The following is a 17,242-nucleotide window of genomic DNA, read 5'->3' as shown; positions in this document are numbered from 1 at the left end:
CACATCACCTGACAATAAATGTTGGCTGTGACATTTTTAGACTCAAATTAAATAAATAAGAACCTCCCGGTAATGAGCACGCGGTCACATCTGGCGGAATATTCTATTGAGTTAACTGGATATTTTTTCAAAGTTTCCCTGGTTTGAAGGCTCGTGTAATTGAGTAAAACAAGGGTTAAGATTTGAACGCTATATATTTTTCTCTCAGTCAACCACATGTGCCTCTTTTTCACTTACCATTAAAAAGATATCTTTACACTCCAATAATTCGTGTTCTTTGAAAAAATTAAGAGGTTCAGTACTGTAAGGCCGACTATTATGGAAATATATTTTGCTCCACAGCTACATATCCCTATGTTTTTAACGGCCAGCAAAAGTAAATGATGAGCTAATAAAAGTTTTCAAGATATGCTTGAACTTCATGTCACTTGCTGCAGAATTAAATTTAGATACTGCAGAATAGTTATTCAACAATGATTTGGCTACTTCTTATCAGTAGATGATTTCCAGAGATCATGTACTAATATGGAGGAAGCCAAATATGCAAGAGATGCTGATATAAGACAAACATTTCAGAAAAGGCAAAGATAAATTAGCCCTCCTTCATAGTCCCCACATCTTCTGGACTTCATCATGTTGTTTTTTGGAAAGTGCTGATGAGGATTTTAAGTGGGTATAAAGAAATTTAAGATTTATGATAACTCTGAAAATGCAAAAGCAATACAAGATAATGTTCAATTATTGAGATTTACTATTCATTTTATTTAGGTTACTGCATAACAGTAACCAACAAAAACTATACTGTCTTATTTACAGAATTTCAATGATACAATTTGAGAATTAATATTCGGTGAAGTTTTTATTTCTTTTGACCAAGTAAGGCTTTTTCCCAAATTAGCCTTGGTCTCAGTGGAGAGGCTCTGAAATTCAGTGCCCCTAAGCAAGAGTAAATGATAAAGGCATAACACCAATAAGTAGCATTTACCACGTTTGAATTAAACATTTGGATATTCATCTCAGAACTATAATACCTGAAAAGAATGTGGCATGAAAAACAACAGTTGACTTTGCAACCTTGATTTTTCGGGAGAAATTTACCAGAAACGTCAGGATAAGATTCAGCATTCCTTCTCAGTAAGTAAAGTGATAGCTATGCCCGTATTTGGAATAAAGAAAAGATAGAAATAAATGAGAAAAATGTCTGGCTGTTTGATTCCAGGATGACTGTTTATTATCAAGCTCACAGTTCCGAGAGATTAATCGACACTTAGAGAGTAAGTGTCCAAATATTATGAAGGACAGCTAACTGTAGTTAAATGAAATATAGTGAAGCAGACTTTCAGAAAGACCACTTACCGAACCACATGTTTCAGAGCAAGTGTGTAAAGTTTTTATTGTAATGTAGAATGGAGCAGATACGGTGACTTAGATTTTATTAAATCTGTATAATTCCTCAGTTAAAACTGAAAGGTCAGCCGTGTCTCAGAAACTCCTTTGAGCTATTACTGCGTGCATCTTACTGTGGAAAACTAAGGTAGTTTCAGCACACTTTCTAGACACCTGGGTGCAACTTCAGGAGTGTTACGCATACTTTTTAGTTCACCAAATCTACTTCTCTTTTCCTTTTCTCCTTATTTTCCTCTCCCTGCAAGCTTATTGAAAAAAAGCCACCTGATTGTCTCCCACTCATTCATCCCTTCTTGCTGCCTCTTTGTGCCCTTTATCTTCTGAAACATCAAGAATTATCAGTGGTTCCCTAAAGAGTTTCCCCCTGGTTTATATTGACTGCAGAGAAGATCAGGGGCCTGTCAGAGAAGCTCTTTGATCTGAGCCTGTGTGACGACTGCACAGTGATCCCCTCACAAGCACAAAAACAGTGTCCATGCCTGTGCAAATCTCTGCCAGCTGATCAGTAATCTGCTTCTCTTTTTGTCCCTGCCTCATTCTTCTTTACAGTCTTGGTTGTATATGTCTTTTCCCTCTTCCCTTCTGCCTATTATTGTTAAATACCCCCAGCTGTTTCCATGACATTTTGTAACATTGTTTTATAATTAGGAAAACAACCCCAAAGGCATCATTTGTCTGTTAACATATAAGATCCGTTTAATGGGTCTTTTTTATGAATGCCATAAAATTAAACCAAATACAAAGCAAAGTTATCTTGTTGTCATGTACAGTGAAGTTGAGCATGGCCATAGAAACAATAATCTGCATGTTATGGCTACATTGTTTTGCATGTTATGAAGAGATACCATAAGAACTGAAAAGAGAAAGGGGTTTGTTTAGTAACAGAATGTGCAACAGTCCCCTGTGTCTTCTTGAGTTGGTATGTTTTGTAATTCCAAGTGATGAGAGAGGGGGATGTTAAAGTTTGGCATTTTTAGGTAGTGCTCTTTTTTCCTTTTCCTCTCTCTGGAAACATGATCATTACAGGAAAAGTGGCTCACTGCCTAACAACACATGTGTACGTAGACTAACATCGGCACATTAGAGCAGGCGAGTACATTTTTGATGCTCTTGTTCTCACATTTTGTTGCTGTCTCCCAAAACCCGGATGGACCCAGCTGCTCCCTCCGTAGAGGGCTCAAAGAAAATCATCGCAGGCAACTAATTGCCTGGCAGGCCTCTGCATCTGCTCAGCAGAGAGCACAACTGATGAAGTCACAGAGCAGATGTGTATTTGCCTCTGCGTGTGTGTGTGTGTGAGAGTGAAAGAGTGTGTGTGTGTGTGTGTGTGTGTGTGTGTGTGTGTGTGTGTGTGTGTGTGTGTGTGTGTGTGTGTGTGTGTGTGTGTGTGTGTGTGTGTGTGTGTGTGTGTGTGTGTGTACATTTAGCAGCACCCTCTCTGTGTTTAGACACAAGCCATCAATATTGTATGTGGAGTTATTGTTGCAGAGCCACTCCTGGAGACTACTAATATTGCATGAATGAGGAAGTGAAAATCGCTCCACCTCCAGCTGATTGGTCCAAAGAAATACTAGCAAAAATCTGATTGGACCAGGCCTCCCTTTGGTTCCTATTGCCATCTGAGTCCATTATGGATTGTCCCTGGGGAAAAAAACACACTATTCATTCTACTGTGGTTTCTGTTTAGCATGGTTAACATGGGTAAAACAATATATGTTTAGTTAACATGTGATGGAATTCAGGTCATTTCAGTGTGATTTTGATGAAGATTGTTTTTCAAGAGTTTGTAACACACCAGAAATGAAAAAGATGCTTGTAAGGTAAAGGTATTTAGGAGGATGTGACAGTCTCAGCAAAAGATTGAAAAACACATAAAGTAAAATAGTAAATCTTCAGAGGAAAATCCTGTCCTTTTGATTCATGCACTTTCCAAATCCCAAATTCTATAATACATTTTGAAGCCCCAGATTAAAGTTGGTTTAAATCCTATATGGCCCAGTCAGTAGGAAATTGCTAAGTAGCCTAATATATAAGGGTGAACTGTAAATAGTTGCTTTAACATATGATATTTTAGCATTAACTATCAGTTTGTGTCGATTATGGTACCCTCTGTCAACAAACAGTACCTCTTATTCCCTTGCTGATATTTGTCCTTTGCATTTTTTATAGCATATTTTTTTTTGTTTACTAAAAAATTGCACCCTGCTTCATTTAAACACTCGAATGCATGAGTAATAATTTGTAAAAACACAGGATACGGTTAATCCCTTCATCTAACATGTAACCCGCACCAGCAGATTCAGACATTAAAATTATCTATCTTGATGGTCTGGTTTGCTTTTGTAGCTCATAACGAGGCATCAATATTAATTCCACTGTGTTTAGTAACCAGCTAAAAAAAAATTCCTCAAGGGAGCTTTAAAATGAACTACTGTGCTTAAAGTGAAGTTATTTTTTTTACTCACTGATAAAAAGGAAGTAGATAAGATAATCACTCACTGTGCCATTCACAATATGATAACCAAATATAACTGCCTTTAATAATGACACAAAGGTCACAGATTTGTTAAAGTACATCTGAATGTAGAGAGGCCATTCTTACTCTTCATGTGACCAGAAAACATATCTGTTGATAGAAGGTCAAAACCAAAGTTTGACTTTGCTACTTGATCTGGATCCTGCGATTACTATTGCAAAAAGTTTTAGCTGAGTGAAAAATGACTTTTGGAAATAAATCCAGTAAATATTTCCTAAAGGTCAGTGTCCAACCTTGGACTATGCAATGATGAAGCCTCCATTGAGCAGACATTGGTTACTCTAATTAGTGGGGTGGTGACGGCTCCTCGGGGTTAGCTGGAGTGGCTGAATGGATGGTCACTCAGTCAAAGAAAACCACCCTGGTGTTATGCAGCCACCAGTCCCAAATCGTTAAGCTCTCTCTAAAGTGTCAAACTGCTGGGACCGCAAACCCCTCCCTCCTCCTCCTCCCCCTCCCCTCCACCCTGCTCGCTCCGCCAAACTCTCATGGTCGCCTGGGACGACCTTCGGCTGCAGCTGCCAATCACGAAGAGCCATGGCAGCGAGAGGTCTCTCAGAGAGGAGCCTATTGATTTTCCAGTTAGAGCCTAAGTAGTGTGTGCTATAGGACTAACGGACAGCCCAAGCAGGTATGTCATTATCAATGAGCCCAAGGAAAGGGATCCCCTCACTCTCACTCATTCATATTGGCCTCCCTCGCTCCCTCCCTCCGTCTTTCCTTCATGCCGTTCCGTCACCACGTATCCTCTGACAGGGTGCATCCTGGGATGGTCAATAAATCGCTCAGCCACACCACGACAACAACTTGCAGAGTGATAGGTTTAGATGACCTTCCTTCTCTTTCTTTGACTCTTTCACTGTCTGCCGCTCCTTGCTTTCCCGTTACAGTAATTACAGCACTTGGATGACATAAAATGTTTCCTTTCTGGAAACGACTTGAATATCAGCTGTCGTGTGTTCCTCTAAGATTTTCCCAGTCCGGGATTTCTCAACATCCAGGGTCAGTTTAATCTCAAGTATCTTTCCCTAACGGCCTAATTTGTCTCTTCCATAATTATTATCATATTGCTCTTCTATTTCTGCCTTACTGCTTATGTCAAGTCCCAGTCCAGGGTTTTTGAGCGTCTAGACATAAAGACCTGTGGAAATGCTTACTAGCGATATAAGCATATTGGAGAGGATGAGTCTTGTTGTTTTGTTAACTATATCTCTCACTTTCTGAAAATGACCATCCAGCCCACCTATCTCCGTTTTGAGTCTCTAACCACATCTGTGGTTGTGATCTCGTCCCTTGTATTCTTCTTAAGAAGTTTACACTGTAAGGATGAGGTCAACTCTCCTCTGGTCAGGTATAGACTATTCATGAGTGGTTAGGACAGACTCATCAATGACAGGCCTCAAAGATATTGTTGGCCCTTTTTGGTTATGGCCAGTATCTGTTATACTTTTAGCTGTTGTCATATTTTCAAACTGGAGGAAATAAATGGGAAGAATTTGTCTTTCATTGTTTCAGACCATGCTTCAAGGTTGAAAGCAACTTAAATATGGTTGGTCTTTGGCTTAGCTGGACTACTAAAGAGATAAAATAACTTTTGTTTGAATTTGAATGACATTAGGAAAAGTGTTTGTGATCCAAAAAGGATAAATCTTTTTATTTGTGATTTCTCTTCTTTTTGAAACAACTCTTAAGATAATTTTTTTGAGGAAATATGTGAACAACTGTGAGATGAATTGCTATAAAATTAAAGGTAGATGTTCATAGTCCCAAGAGGATTAACCCCAATGTCTTTGGAGAAACCCTGAATATTTTTTGGGGCAACCAGCAAGTCAAAGTTTTCTCTTATCCTCTCGAACGACTGTGTTTTCACAGTTACATGAATTTGAGATTGCTACAGACATTCTTGGTTTCCAATAGATGAATCCTGAATGACCTTAAGTGATCCCCTAACGTTGCCCTGTAGCGTGCATAAGTTTGGCGTTGTTGAGCTAAATGCTTTATTTTGTAGGTACCAGGTCAGCTTAAGTTGTACTTTCTGGTTAGTTCTGATGATGCTAACATGCTAAATCAAGATGGTTAACATGCTAGAAATCATACCTGCTAAATATTAGCATATTAACATATTCATTTTGAGTTTGTAAACACACTTATGGTATTGGCTCAAAGCACTGCCATGGTTAAGGACAGTCACACAGATCATACAGCATACCTTCAGTCTTTCAGTTTTATTTAGATATGATTAATAGGAATATTCATGCCCAGCATTTGATTCTGTTTTTTACAGAGCTAACGAGAAGGTTTCACTTGGGTCACGACATCTTTTCTTTTTTACCCATAACATGATGTAAACTGTGACTCTTGAGCAAAACAGGCTGGTAAATCAATGCTGTGAGTAATAACCAGGTAGGACAGGTTTGGTAAAGACTGTTGCCACATTGGTTATCACGTAAAGAACCATTACACAGTGTCATCTCGACACCTAATGATGACTAATGTCTCCCTTCCAACTGCTCTCACCTCACACACACACAAACAACCATCCCATCTCTTTTCACTAACAAACACGCTCGGCTCCTCTCTATCCCTGTGTTTGTGACCTGACTTTGGACCTCAACACAACCACAAACCGCTATGGCCGAGACCTGCCTGCCTCACACTTAACCAAGCACCTCCAGACAAAGAGCTGCCACCCCCTCTTTGCACCTGAGCCTAGCCCCTCCATCATGCTCCATCTCTGGGCTTGACTGGGCCAGTCAGGGGGCAGGTGCCTCCCCTCCCTGCCTTTGATTGATCCCCTCTCTCCATCATTTATTCCCTTCGTCTGCCTCTGACACACGTGTCAAAGGCAACACAACAGCCTGATGGATTGGCCTGTTTATGGATGCCAGTCTGCCTGGTAGGCTACTGATATTACAATCAGCACCTGTGTACCTGCTGTTCGCACAAGCCTCTGTTATTCAGCTGAGGTCAGAGAGACACCGGCTCCAATTGAAAGATCGATGTCCAGCTCGGCGTATTGGAAATTGGAATTGTTAATGTGGTTATGTTTTGTCAGAAAGGGCTGTGCTCCATTTCAGATGATAAAACCAGATCCATATGTTGCAGAATTTGAGTAAATATGTGTTGTTGAGCTGCCTTTTATCTGTGTTTGTTATCTTGGAATGCCTCATAAATTTAAAAGCTAAATGACAACATTAAAACATAATGTGCATTAAAGCTGTTAATCCCTGGAAGACTCTAAAGAGTAATTCTAACCAGATGTATCCGTTTCATAAGGGAAGCAGATAGCATTGATTTGTACTCTGTTACATTGCTGAATGCTGGTGCTTTCATTGCCCGTTTGGTTAATGGGCCGTCCAGTCTGGTTGAAATGGAACATCTATGGGGACTTTCAGCAGGAACTTTCACCAAGACTCCCCTTGAGCAGACATTAGCACGACACAGCTTTTTCTTTTGTTCTGTGGAAGCTAAACTGTAGTACAAGATTTCAAAAAAACACTTTTGTGCACAGATAATTGCTAATAATTCTCAAATCCACAGGTTATTTGTCTGGTTAACTTGTAAAAAAGAAAGGGTGATGAAAATTACATTTGCTTTCAACCACTATTCAAGGCAGTATAGTGCTAGGCCCAAAACACCAAACATTTTTTGAGTCTTATGAAAGCTTCTCAAAATTAAGTTTAGATAAACAATAGATCCAATGTCACATGTTAAATGTTAAAGTGGATTCTTGTGGTAACCCCCAGTCATGCTCATCTGAGCATTTTAGGGTCTTTCAGCTTCTTGTTTTGCTTTGGTACTTCACAGTTTCAATGTTTTGGTTAACTGCACCACCTTTATCGGTGTCATTTCTGGCTGGAGTGACAAATATACATAATAATATTGGCAGCTTTATAGCTAAATACTTCCTATTACATTTTCGAAGTTTGCCAGATATTCGTATTATTTAAGTTCACTCTTTTATAATAGTAACTCAAAATGCTTGTCACTGACAAACCTGTAGCTCCAATTGAGTCACCTTCAAACTCCTAAAAGTCTCCACATCCATTCGTTTGCACAAGTCCTATTCTGTGCCTCATCTTTTGCCTCGGACAAGCAAGCCCGAATTCCCCGAGAGGGGTGTACTTTTCACCCCACACCCACTTAAGCTGGTGACAATAGCCGGATTAGAAAAGAATTTACTCCAGTGAAGCTTTGCACCGACCCCAAAAAGGCCTATCCGTCACTAAATGGCAAAATGAGAGATTGAAGGAAAGCGGGGAGAATGCGATAGGAGCTGGTCAGCGATCTTATCCTGTCTGATGTTTGGCGTGGTGGCTTATAGAGGAGTACGGGAGGGGGTGTTAGGCTGTCTACTTGATTTTCTGAATAATGGTGAAAAGCATATACAATTTGTTTCTCCTTTTCCTGATGTGGGAGTGATTATACCAATGAGCTCCACAAATCAAGGAATTCCTGAAAGCCCATTCAGTGCAGTCTCAACAGGTGCCAGGCATTGCTATTAAAGCTGTATGTGTAACTCAGTGGTTTGGTGATTTCACTGGAGTAGAAACCGGATACTGGTACAAACCTGAATCTGCGTTCTATAAGTGTTTTTTTCTAATCATTGTTACTTCAGTAAAATTCACCTTTTAAAGAGTATGTTTCAAGTTAACTCCTCTTCTGTGTAAAAAGCAATCTGTATGAGGACATTTCATTGTGGCACTATTCAGAATCAAGTGAAATTTAAACTTGAAAGCATTTTAAATACATGATTGCATTTGAAGGTTTCAAACTTGTGTCCTAATGATGCAAAGACAGCAGAGGATCTTCTCAGTTTGTGGATGTCTGCTGCATTTCACACCCCTCTTCCCCTCACTGTGTTGCCTTATCCATCTTTTGTTCCACATCACCTTTGAGCTACAGACGCTGCCCCTATAGGGCCCCACTATAAGCTGTGATTTGGTCTGAAAGGAACTCCTGTTTTTTATATTGAAAAAGGTACCTCTGAGTGCTCCTTGGTATTTGATACAGAGAACATCACACTTAGAAATGCATAGAATCTCATTTACTGAGATGTGGGATACTTTCAACCATTACTTCTCTGTCAATGTATATCTCTACATCTGACACCACTAAAGTTTAACTAGCAGCTTTGGTGTCCCTTAATGTGTCAAGACCCTTCTTCTTTCGTCCTCATATTTTAGACTCAAAAGCTGAATGTTTAATGAGTCAATGCACTGAAGACTTCACTTCTCTTCCAATTAACCCTAAGATCACTGCAGCATTTCCCTAAACCCACACTGGACCTTTTTTTGTTCTCACTTCAAAAAGGCTAAGCTGCAAAGGAAAGGGAAGGAGAAAAGGCTAACCTGTTGGCAAACAGTGAAAAGAGCCAGAAAAAGGGTTTAATCCCTATTAGGCTAAATTCAGACTAAGTGGCCCCAAAGATCCTTTCAAAGGGGACTTTCCTCAGGGAGTGCAGACTCTGACTGGGAGACTTTTGGGACTGAATGCTTTGAGCCCTCAGGCTTCATAACCCAACACTTGCTCCAAGCTGGGCTTGTTTATTTTGCTTTAATTCTCTCACACTCCAGCACAGCTCTTTGGTTGTATTTATTTGTCTTGACCTTGTAGTTTGTTTTACTCCCCTCGAGGCAAATAGAGCTTTATGCGTGAGCAGAGATTACATCTTGAATTAGTTACATGATTTTACAACAATTGTGCCCATCAATCATGGAAGGACTCAGAACAGTCTTTACTACTTATATTGAACCCCACTGACAATGCATCTAGTGTTGCATCGGCTTTGTCTGCTCTTATTCACACATATGTTCAGGCTATTTATAGATATGTGAGCCAGTTAAGTTTGGCTGTAATGTTATTTTAATGTGAGAAATACACACATTCAATTACACTCTTGTCCATTTAATATAAAGCCACATCAAGCAGATGCTTAGCTTAGCTTAGCTTAGCTTAGCATGAAGCTGTAAACAAATGTCTTGTTTTTTTGTTGACGCCACAAAGATATGAGTTGAAACAATTGTTTCCTCAAACTCTGGACAAGAGATCAAGTGTTTCCCAAAATGTTAAACTGTTTTTGCATTCTTGGGTGTCAGGTAACCTGACTGGTGATCGGTCCAAAGTTAGTATAACAATTTGCATATTTGCACAACAAGCCTGGCTAAGCTATTCCCACAGTTCAGCCATCATGGAGCGCATGACTAGAAGGAGATGGTGTCATGGCCTGTTGGTCAAATCACACTCTTGCTGAGCCGCAAAGGCTACAGGATAACTGTTGGAGTGTGAAAGTAGAGTCATGTGGATGTACTGTCTTAACGTCATGTGATTCCATGTTCTTAAGTTTTCCTCTTGAATGATTTGCCTTTTTTTTCATGCCCTCCAAACTCACCAACCAAACCTTTTTCACCTGTGATGGTATTTGATTCAAACAAAAACGTCTTCAGAGAAATATTTTTAATGCAAATATGTTGCTATGTCTTTCTAGTACAGTCCTCTAAGTTCTTCTTTCTCCCTCTTCCTATCTTTTTTTTTTCAGTCTATCACTCAATCTCAAAAGCAAAATCTGTCTTAATTGGCTCCAGAGGGCTCTGGAAGGCTTTGTGTCAACGGTGATGAGGGTCCTGATTGGTCCAGAGGCTCAGGCAGCCAACAGACCCTCGTTAGTGTGTCGGGGCCCTTTGCTTGCTCGTTAGTCCGATGAACTCATTTACTGATGGGGGGTGACAAGGCCTCGTTTACCAGGGTGGAACAGGGGATGGTGGGGGCTAAGACGAGGGGGATAGACGAAACAAGAACATGGAAAAGGAAACACTAGTAAAGGAAGAGAGTAGGATTGTCAGAGATGTGGCATCTTTGTGGAAATCAAAAAGCTATTTAATGTTAGATTGTGTTTTCTATGTTTTCTTTCTCATTTGCTACTGCACCAAAAGTGTTTTCAGGGTCTGAAACTCTGTGATTCTCTCACTTGAATGACCCAAGAATCAATCTACCTACAGTAATTAAACAGCATGACTGTGACTTAGCTGTATGCAGCATTTCTTTGTCTGTTTTTGGGACCTTTTAACAAGAAAAATAGGATTCTGCTGAAAGTCCTGGCTATCTACGGCCTCCATCGTCCATTGTTTGCATGTAATAGTCATTCTGTGACATGTGCAGTAGTGGGAGGTAGGCAGCTCTTTGGTAATGAAAAAGCAATAAGCAGCTCTACATGCTTATTTGTCCACAGGTTTTTTCTCTTGATGAATTCTATCAAGTTCTCCTTATACCGCTTGTCCCTAGTCTCTGTTTTTGATGTTGATGGATCACCTCTCTTCCTCCCGCTCATTAATTTCATCACCTTATCTCCCACACCACTTCATTTGACCAAAAGGTAATAATAAATCCCTCATCCATTATCCTTTAACCGAGGCAGCCATGCGGAAATGCTTAATAACAGGCAACAAATTGAACTTCAATCACCTCATTTTCCTTCAAGGATGCACGGCACATTAAACCCAACGAGCAAATATGCATACACCACTTATCAAACACTGTTTACCAGCAGCTTCTTGCCTTTCTTCTTTCACAAAATTGAGGATTGTGGTGCTGAAAGTAGACTTTCCTCAATATTTTATGACAAATAAGGATTATTGGGAATTGGCAGTGGCTCCTTTCCCTTCAACTCAAGGGTCTTATCAGCCCAAAAACACACACACAAACGCACACACGTTCAACCTGGTGTAGCGAAGCCAGTTGAGAGGCTCATCTATCTTAAAGCACACTGCTGATAGTTGCTCTGTTTCTCCTGTTACTCCTTCCTAATTCAGAGCAGTTTCAATTAAATTTCACCCGTGTCACCATCTTCCTCCACTTGACTTTACCCGTGTTTCTAAAGAGGCAGCGCTCGCTAACAGATCTTGTGTTTTTATGAAGGAAAGCATGATGGAGAAGGTTCACTGGCAAACGCTGCCTGTAGATTCAGCGTTGACAGTTTTTTTGCGTGTGTGGTTACACACCCCAGCCACAGTCACCCGGCCCCTCTTCATGTGTCCCTCTTCATTCCGCAGTCTTTTGGGCATCTGACAAAGACAAACGACAGTGCTTCAGAAATGAGCAGCAGCGCCCGGCTCACAAACAGGTTGAAAGAGGAGGAGGAGGAGGGAGAGACGGAGAGACGGAGAGATGGAAAGAGAGAAAGCATTGCAATCAAGACCGGCTCCTTTGTTTTCTGTTTGGCTGTGTCCTCCCGCGTGACGCTTTGAAATTGATCTCAGGACGCAGCAGACCTGAGTCCATGGATAATGTTCCGCTTGAAATGAACATCAATAAAACTGTGCTTTATACTCAACCAATCAAGTTGAAGTATAACCGCCTGATCCATTTCATGTTCCCTCTCTGCTATCCTCTTTTCAAGACATTTCTTTTTATTTGTATCATTTTTAAGCTGAACAACCTTCTTTGGCTCAGATAATTTGATGTGAATTCAATCCAAAACCTTGCCCAGTTTTTTTTTTTCATTTTCCCTTTGCCTCTGTAGCATTATCATCTCTTTGAGCCTGACTCCTCCAGCTCCACCATCACTATTTATCACAGAAGAAGCCGGTGCAGCCATAATTCCAGCTCGGACAATAACCTCCACACCGTTGTAATTTGTCCAGACGTTGTCAGAGCGGCTGGAGCATTACACCACCGATAGTTTGTCACGCTCCTTGTCGACCTCTCAGCTTTTTCATCTGCAAGGGAAAAGGGCGCCGTGGATAGGGACAATGATCTCAGGAACGTGGAGTGCTATTTACAGCATTCCAGGAGATTCATCGGTCTGGGGAAAAATATGATCTCTGGCTGCCTCGGCTTCTGTCACATTTATCTGTGGAATCAGAACATGCAACTCTATCAGTTCAACACTGAGCATCATGTTGACATCCATCAGGAGCTTCATGAGTGTACTCCAGGGATGAAATGAGTCAACCGCTTCCTTTTTGGAGGTGAAAGGTCACTGTACGAGAATTCACTTATCATACACCTGGAAACAGGAATTTCATTTTTGATCAGATACCGAGAAACAGTTTAAGAAATAGTCTGAAGTGTTTCCTGTCAGTGTTTCAATCTTTCATGTCATGTCATGGTTGTTGACATGGTAATCTGATAGGCATCTTGTCTGTCACAGTAAATCATTATAATCAGGGGTCTTAGCTTGTTTATTGTTAAAATGCAATGTCTAGGCTTGCAACAAGACTGCTTAGAGCAAATAATGAGCTGTGCTTAATAAGGTCCCTGAAGATCAGAGACAAAAACAATATGTTAAAGAATCATATGACTTAAAGGTGCAAATCTGTAATTTGACTTTGAACACTGTATCTATATATGTTAACTGTTAAATTAAGAAATGCCTGATTTTGGAAAGCTTTTATTCTGATGGGTCAACATTTTTTTCTTTTTTTACAGAATGAGCAAAACTACCATTATCCAAATTAAGTTTAATACATTTAAGAGAAAGTTTGAAATATATTGATTCTGTTGGTGTTTTTTTGGCAACACAGTCGGTCGCCCTCATTGAGTGTATATAGAACCGACACCATGCCTTCATTATAGCCAGTTGTGAGATGTGAAGCCAAAAGAGCATCTCAATAGGCGCTGACATATTGCACTGATGCAACCAAGTCATGCTGATGAAGCCGCATGTCTCACCCTTTCTGCTAACCAAAACACAAACTAATTTTACTGATAAAAGGTTGAAATATACAGTCTACAGTTAGCCTTCAAAGGCAGTGCACTAAGATCGAAACTACCGTCAGCAGCTGGATAACTTAGCTTAGCATAAGATAAGGAAAAAGAGAAAAGCAGCTAACCTGGCATGGTCCAAAAGCTTAAAAAGTCTGCTTTCAGCCTTTTAAAAGCTCACTATTGAACATCTTGTTACACATTGTTAAATGTGTGGATGAACTGAAGTGGGACATGCTGATTTCTTTCTCTTTAATATTTGAAATAAACATCCTTGATTAAAGCTCCTTTGAGGAACTTTCTGTTTGTGTCGATGTTGAATCATGTTTTCTGACAAAAAAATCTCACCCTGATTTCTTTTAACAGTCTAATTTATTACTCAGCAAGAATATTGGCTTTCTAAAAGTATAAATCAGCTGCTTCTTCATTATGCTGTAAATCACCTCGTCTGACACCTACCCCCCAGCAGTGGACACAGGCATTTAAAATGACAAAATACAAATCGTCAATCTGATTGCTATTGGTCTAGTTTCCTTTTGTAGGTCATAAAGAGGCATCACTGTTAGTTTCAGTCTGTTTCATAACCAGTCAAAAACTCCCTACAGGAGCTTTAGGTATCGTCTCTTTCCCAACAAATATATTAGTTTACATTACGGAATGATTTTCCTTAATGATAAAACATAGAGTTGTTTCTCTTATGAGACCTGCACCATCTTGTAGTGTGGTTGACTACAAGCAGATGTGACTGGTATCATCATCTTAGAGATCCTGATAAAGAAGATCGGAGGCTGGTGGATGCAGCACCAGCCAGCTTCTCCAAGCCTCTAATCCACATTTAATTGAACTCCAGAGACTTTGAAGTGAGTCTGCGATGCAGGCAGGTCTTATTCCTCATGGAGACAGCCAGGAAAGGGGGCTGTCCTCAGCTGGTTGGCAAAGACCTCAGCTGGTCCCCTCTGCTGTCCCTTTCTTCTAATGAGCTCCTTTAACACAAGACCTAGCTTGCTAGCTGACATTTGAATATTTTTGATTAATAACTCAGCCTCTGAACCATGCAGTGACAACCTAAAACATCCCTTTTACCTTTACACCATATCCCTGCACGCCCCTTGTCAAAGACGCTTCTGAAAACAAAAGAAGAGGTTGAAACAAAAGCCTGGTTAATACAGTGGGGCTAAGTAGGTTAGCAGCAAAACTAAATGCTGGATTATTAGGACTACAAATCACAGGGGCAGGGCTCGGCATCTCAGTGTGTCAGGTACTGTGGCAGCCGTCAGGACAAGTTACTCTGACAGCCCCCGCAATTTCCATAGGGACGGATTAAGCTCAGGTCATCAAAAAAAATCTAAATCTAAAGCTGGTCTAACATGATATAGTTTGACCTCTCTGTCAGCTACCTCCAAGGAAATATACATAATAGTCTAATCAGATGGTTAGCATAAAATAACCTCATCCTTGTCACGTTAAACCACAGCTACACAATATTTACTTCTCTAATATATAGTACTGTCCTTCTCTGGTATTCCTCCTCACCTGAAAGCTGTAAAATGGATTATCTTTTAGTGAACTGAACATGTCCTTTACCATGTCCAGCTGAATGGAAGCCCATTCTCTTGCTAAAGGGATCCCTTTTTCATTGAGGCTGATCAATACAAGACATTAATCGTGCTGTTCGGGCTGCTGTGCCATCACTGTGTGAGATATGAACCACCAAGCCTTCTGTCTGCTCCTCTTCTCTTCCCTTTTTTACATTTCCTTTCCTTTTCTCTAATCTCTGGATTTTTTTGAAAATATCTGTCCCTTAAATGATTCCCATTTTATTCACCACCTCTTTCTGTTTTCCTGTCCTGTTTTGCAGATTCTCGCCTACACAGAAGGTCTTCATGGAAAATGGCTGTTCACAGAGATCCGGGCCATCTTTTCCAGACGTTACCTCCTGCAGAATACTGCTCTGGAAATCTTCATGGCCAACAGAAGTAAGACCACATCTGTCGATAACCCATATGCAAACACTGATGCACACTTTTTGGTGATCTCTCTGGACCAATCCCAGAGTCTTGCTTGTCTGGAGTTATGTGGTATTCATGATTGGTGATATGCTAACAAGATGCATTTCTCCTTCTTCTGTTTAGCTGCAGTCATGTTCAACTTCCCAGATGCCACCACAGTCAAGAAGGTGGTCCACAGTCTTCCTCGAGTTGGGGTTGGCACGAATTTTGGTCTTCCACAGACCAGGTGAGACACAGAAATGCGCAGCACCTCTTTTTGTGACATTATTGATAGATACTAGACTGTCTTTGCAGATTCGTGCAACCTAACACATGGCATTTTCTCACATGGACAGTATTCTTCATGTACACCCTACTGAATGTCCCTCCTCCCCTCCCTGCTGTCACATGCACCCAGGGCTTTGGTCACTGATCTGTCCATCCCTCCTACTTTCTGCAGCCCCGCCTGAACATAATTGGCTTCACACAAACACAGTCCGGTTCATTTATTTATTTCCATCAGTGTGAAGCAAATAGCTGCTTGTAAGCCTGCAGGGCACACCCCCCTCTTTCCCCGCACCCTCTCCTCACATCATGTCTTCTCTGTGTCAGGGCAGTGCTGAAGCCTGACCTAGCTGCTGGCATGTGTGTTCACTGTGTAGGGTCCAGGAAGTAAAACTATCTGGTGCTTTTAGGGCATATTTTTCTTTTTTGATGCAGCCAGTTAGAGGCTTTAGTTTAATACATTAAGGAAAGATGAGGGTCTAATGGTCAATTTATGCAATGCAAGTAATGCAGAGTCACCTTTTCTTCTCAAAGGACTAAAAATACAAACTGTACACAAAGTGATTTGTAGGCCATTTATAAGGATAATGAAAGAAAATAATAAGAATAAGAATAAGAGGGAGAAATGGGAATAAACCTCATGAGCAAACACATTTGCTCTTGTTTTGGCTAAAACTTTCTGCACACAGTTTATATGAAAACTGCAGATTTATGCAAGATACGTTTTGAACACTTTCTTTGAGAGTAAAACTACATTCCAGGCAATAACTTGGCAACACTCACGGGCAAAAACCAAGTCTTTCGTTTTTCCATAAACCGTCTGGATTTGTTTCGTTTCATGCTTCATATTGTGAAATGTATTTTCTCCAATAATCTGAGTTTTGACAGTTGTTGTCGAGTAAGATCCGTTCATGTTTCGGGAGTTAACTTGTGTCTGACAGCAAGATTTAGGATCTTCTGGAAAAAAAATTTCAACATTAGGGAAACCAAAAATGTTCAACATAGCAACAGTGAGCACTGAAAAACTGTGAAATCAGCCTGAGAGACGAAGGGAATCCAATCAAATTAATTAAGGGGGTAGAGAGGGCTCCTGGGGTGATTGTGTGTGTGTGTTTGGCTCATTAATCAAGATAGTTTATAGGGCAGATACACCTTGCTCCTTTGACCTGAAGACAGATGTACAGGGTAACACACACACACCAGCAAATGCAACCAGCACAGCACAAACTAATGCCTCATGCCGCTAATCTTTATGTTTTCATCACAACTTCTTTCCTTTATTAATCCCTAAATATTTGACTCTAATTATGATGTGATCCAGTCA

General features: G+C 40.5%; 1 protein-coding gene across 4 annotated transcripts in view; it reads left to right on the top strand.

Moving 5' to 3' along the window:
• lrba (LPS responsive beige-like anchor protein) overlaps nt 1-17,242 on the top strand; it is a 231,454-nt gene that overhangs the window by 154,945 nt on the left and 59,267 nt on the right. For all 4 annotated transcript variants that reach the window (XM_034687798.1, XM_034687799.1, XM_034687797.1 and 1 more), the window contains 2 exons: nt 15,504-15,621; nt 15,778-15,880. In XM_034687798.1, coding sequence (XP_034543689.1) covers nt 15,504-15,621; nt 15,778-15,880 — 221 coding nt within the window. The remainder of the gene's footprint in view (nt 1-15,503; nt 15,622-15,777; nt 15,881-17,242) is intronic.

The sequence above is a fragment of the Notolabrus celidotus genome, chromosome 7, assembly GCF_009762535.1.
Source record: "Notolabrus celidotus isolate fNotCel1 chromosome 7, fNotCel1.pri, whole genome shotgun sequence".
In the NCBI taxonomy this organism is placed as follows: Eukaryota; Metazoa; Chordata; class Actinopteri; order Labriformes; family Labridae; genus Notolabrus; species Notolabrus celidotus.
This window is presented reverse-complemented; position numbering and strand designations above follow the sequence as displayed.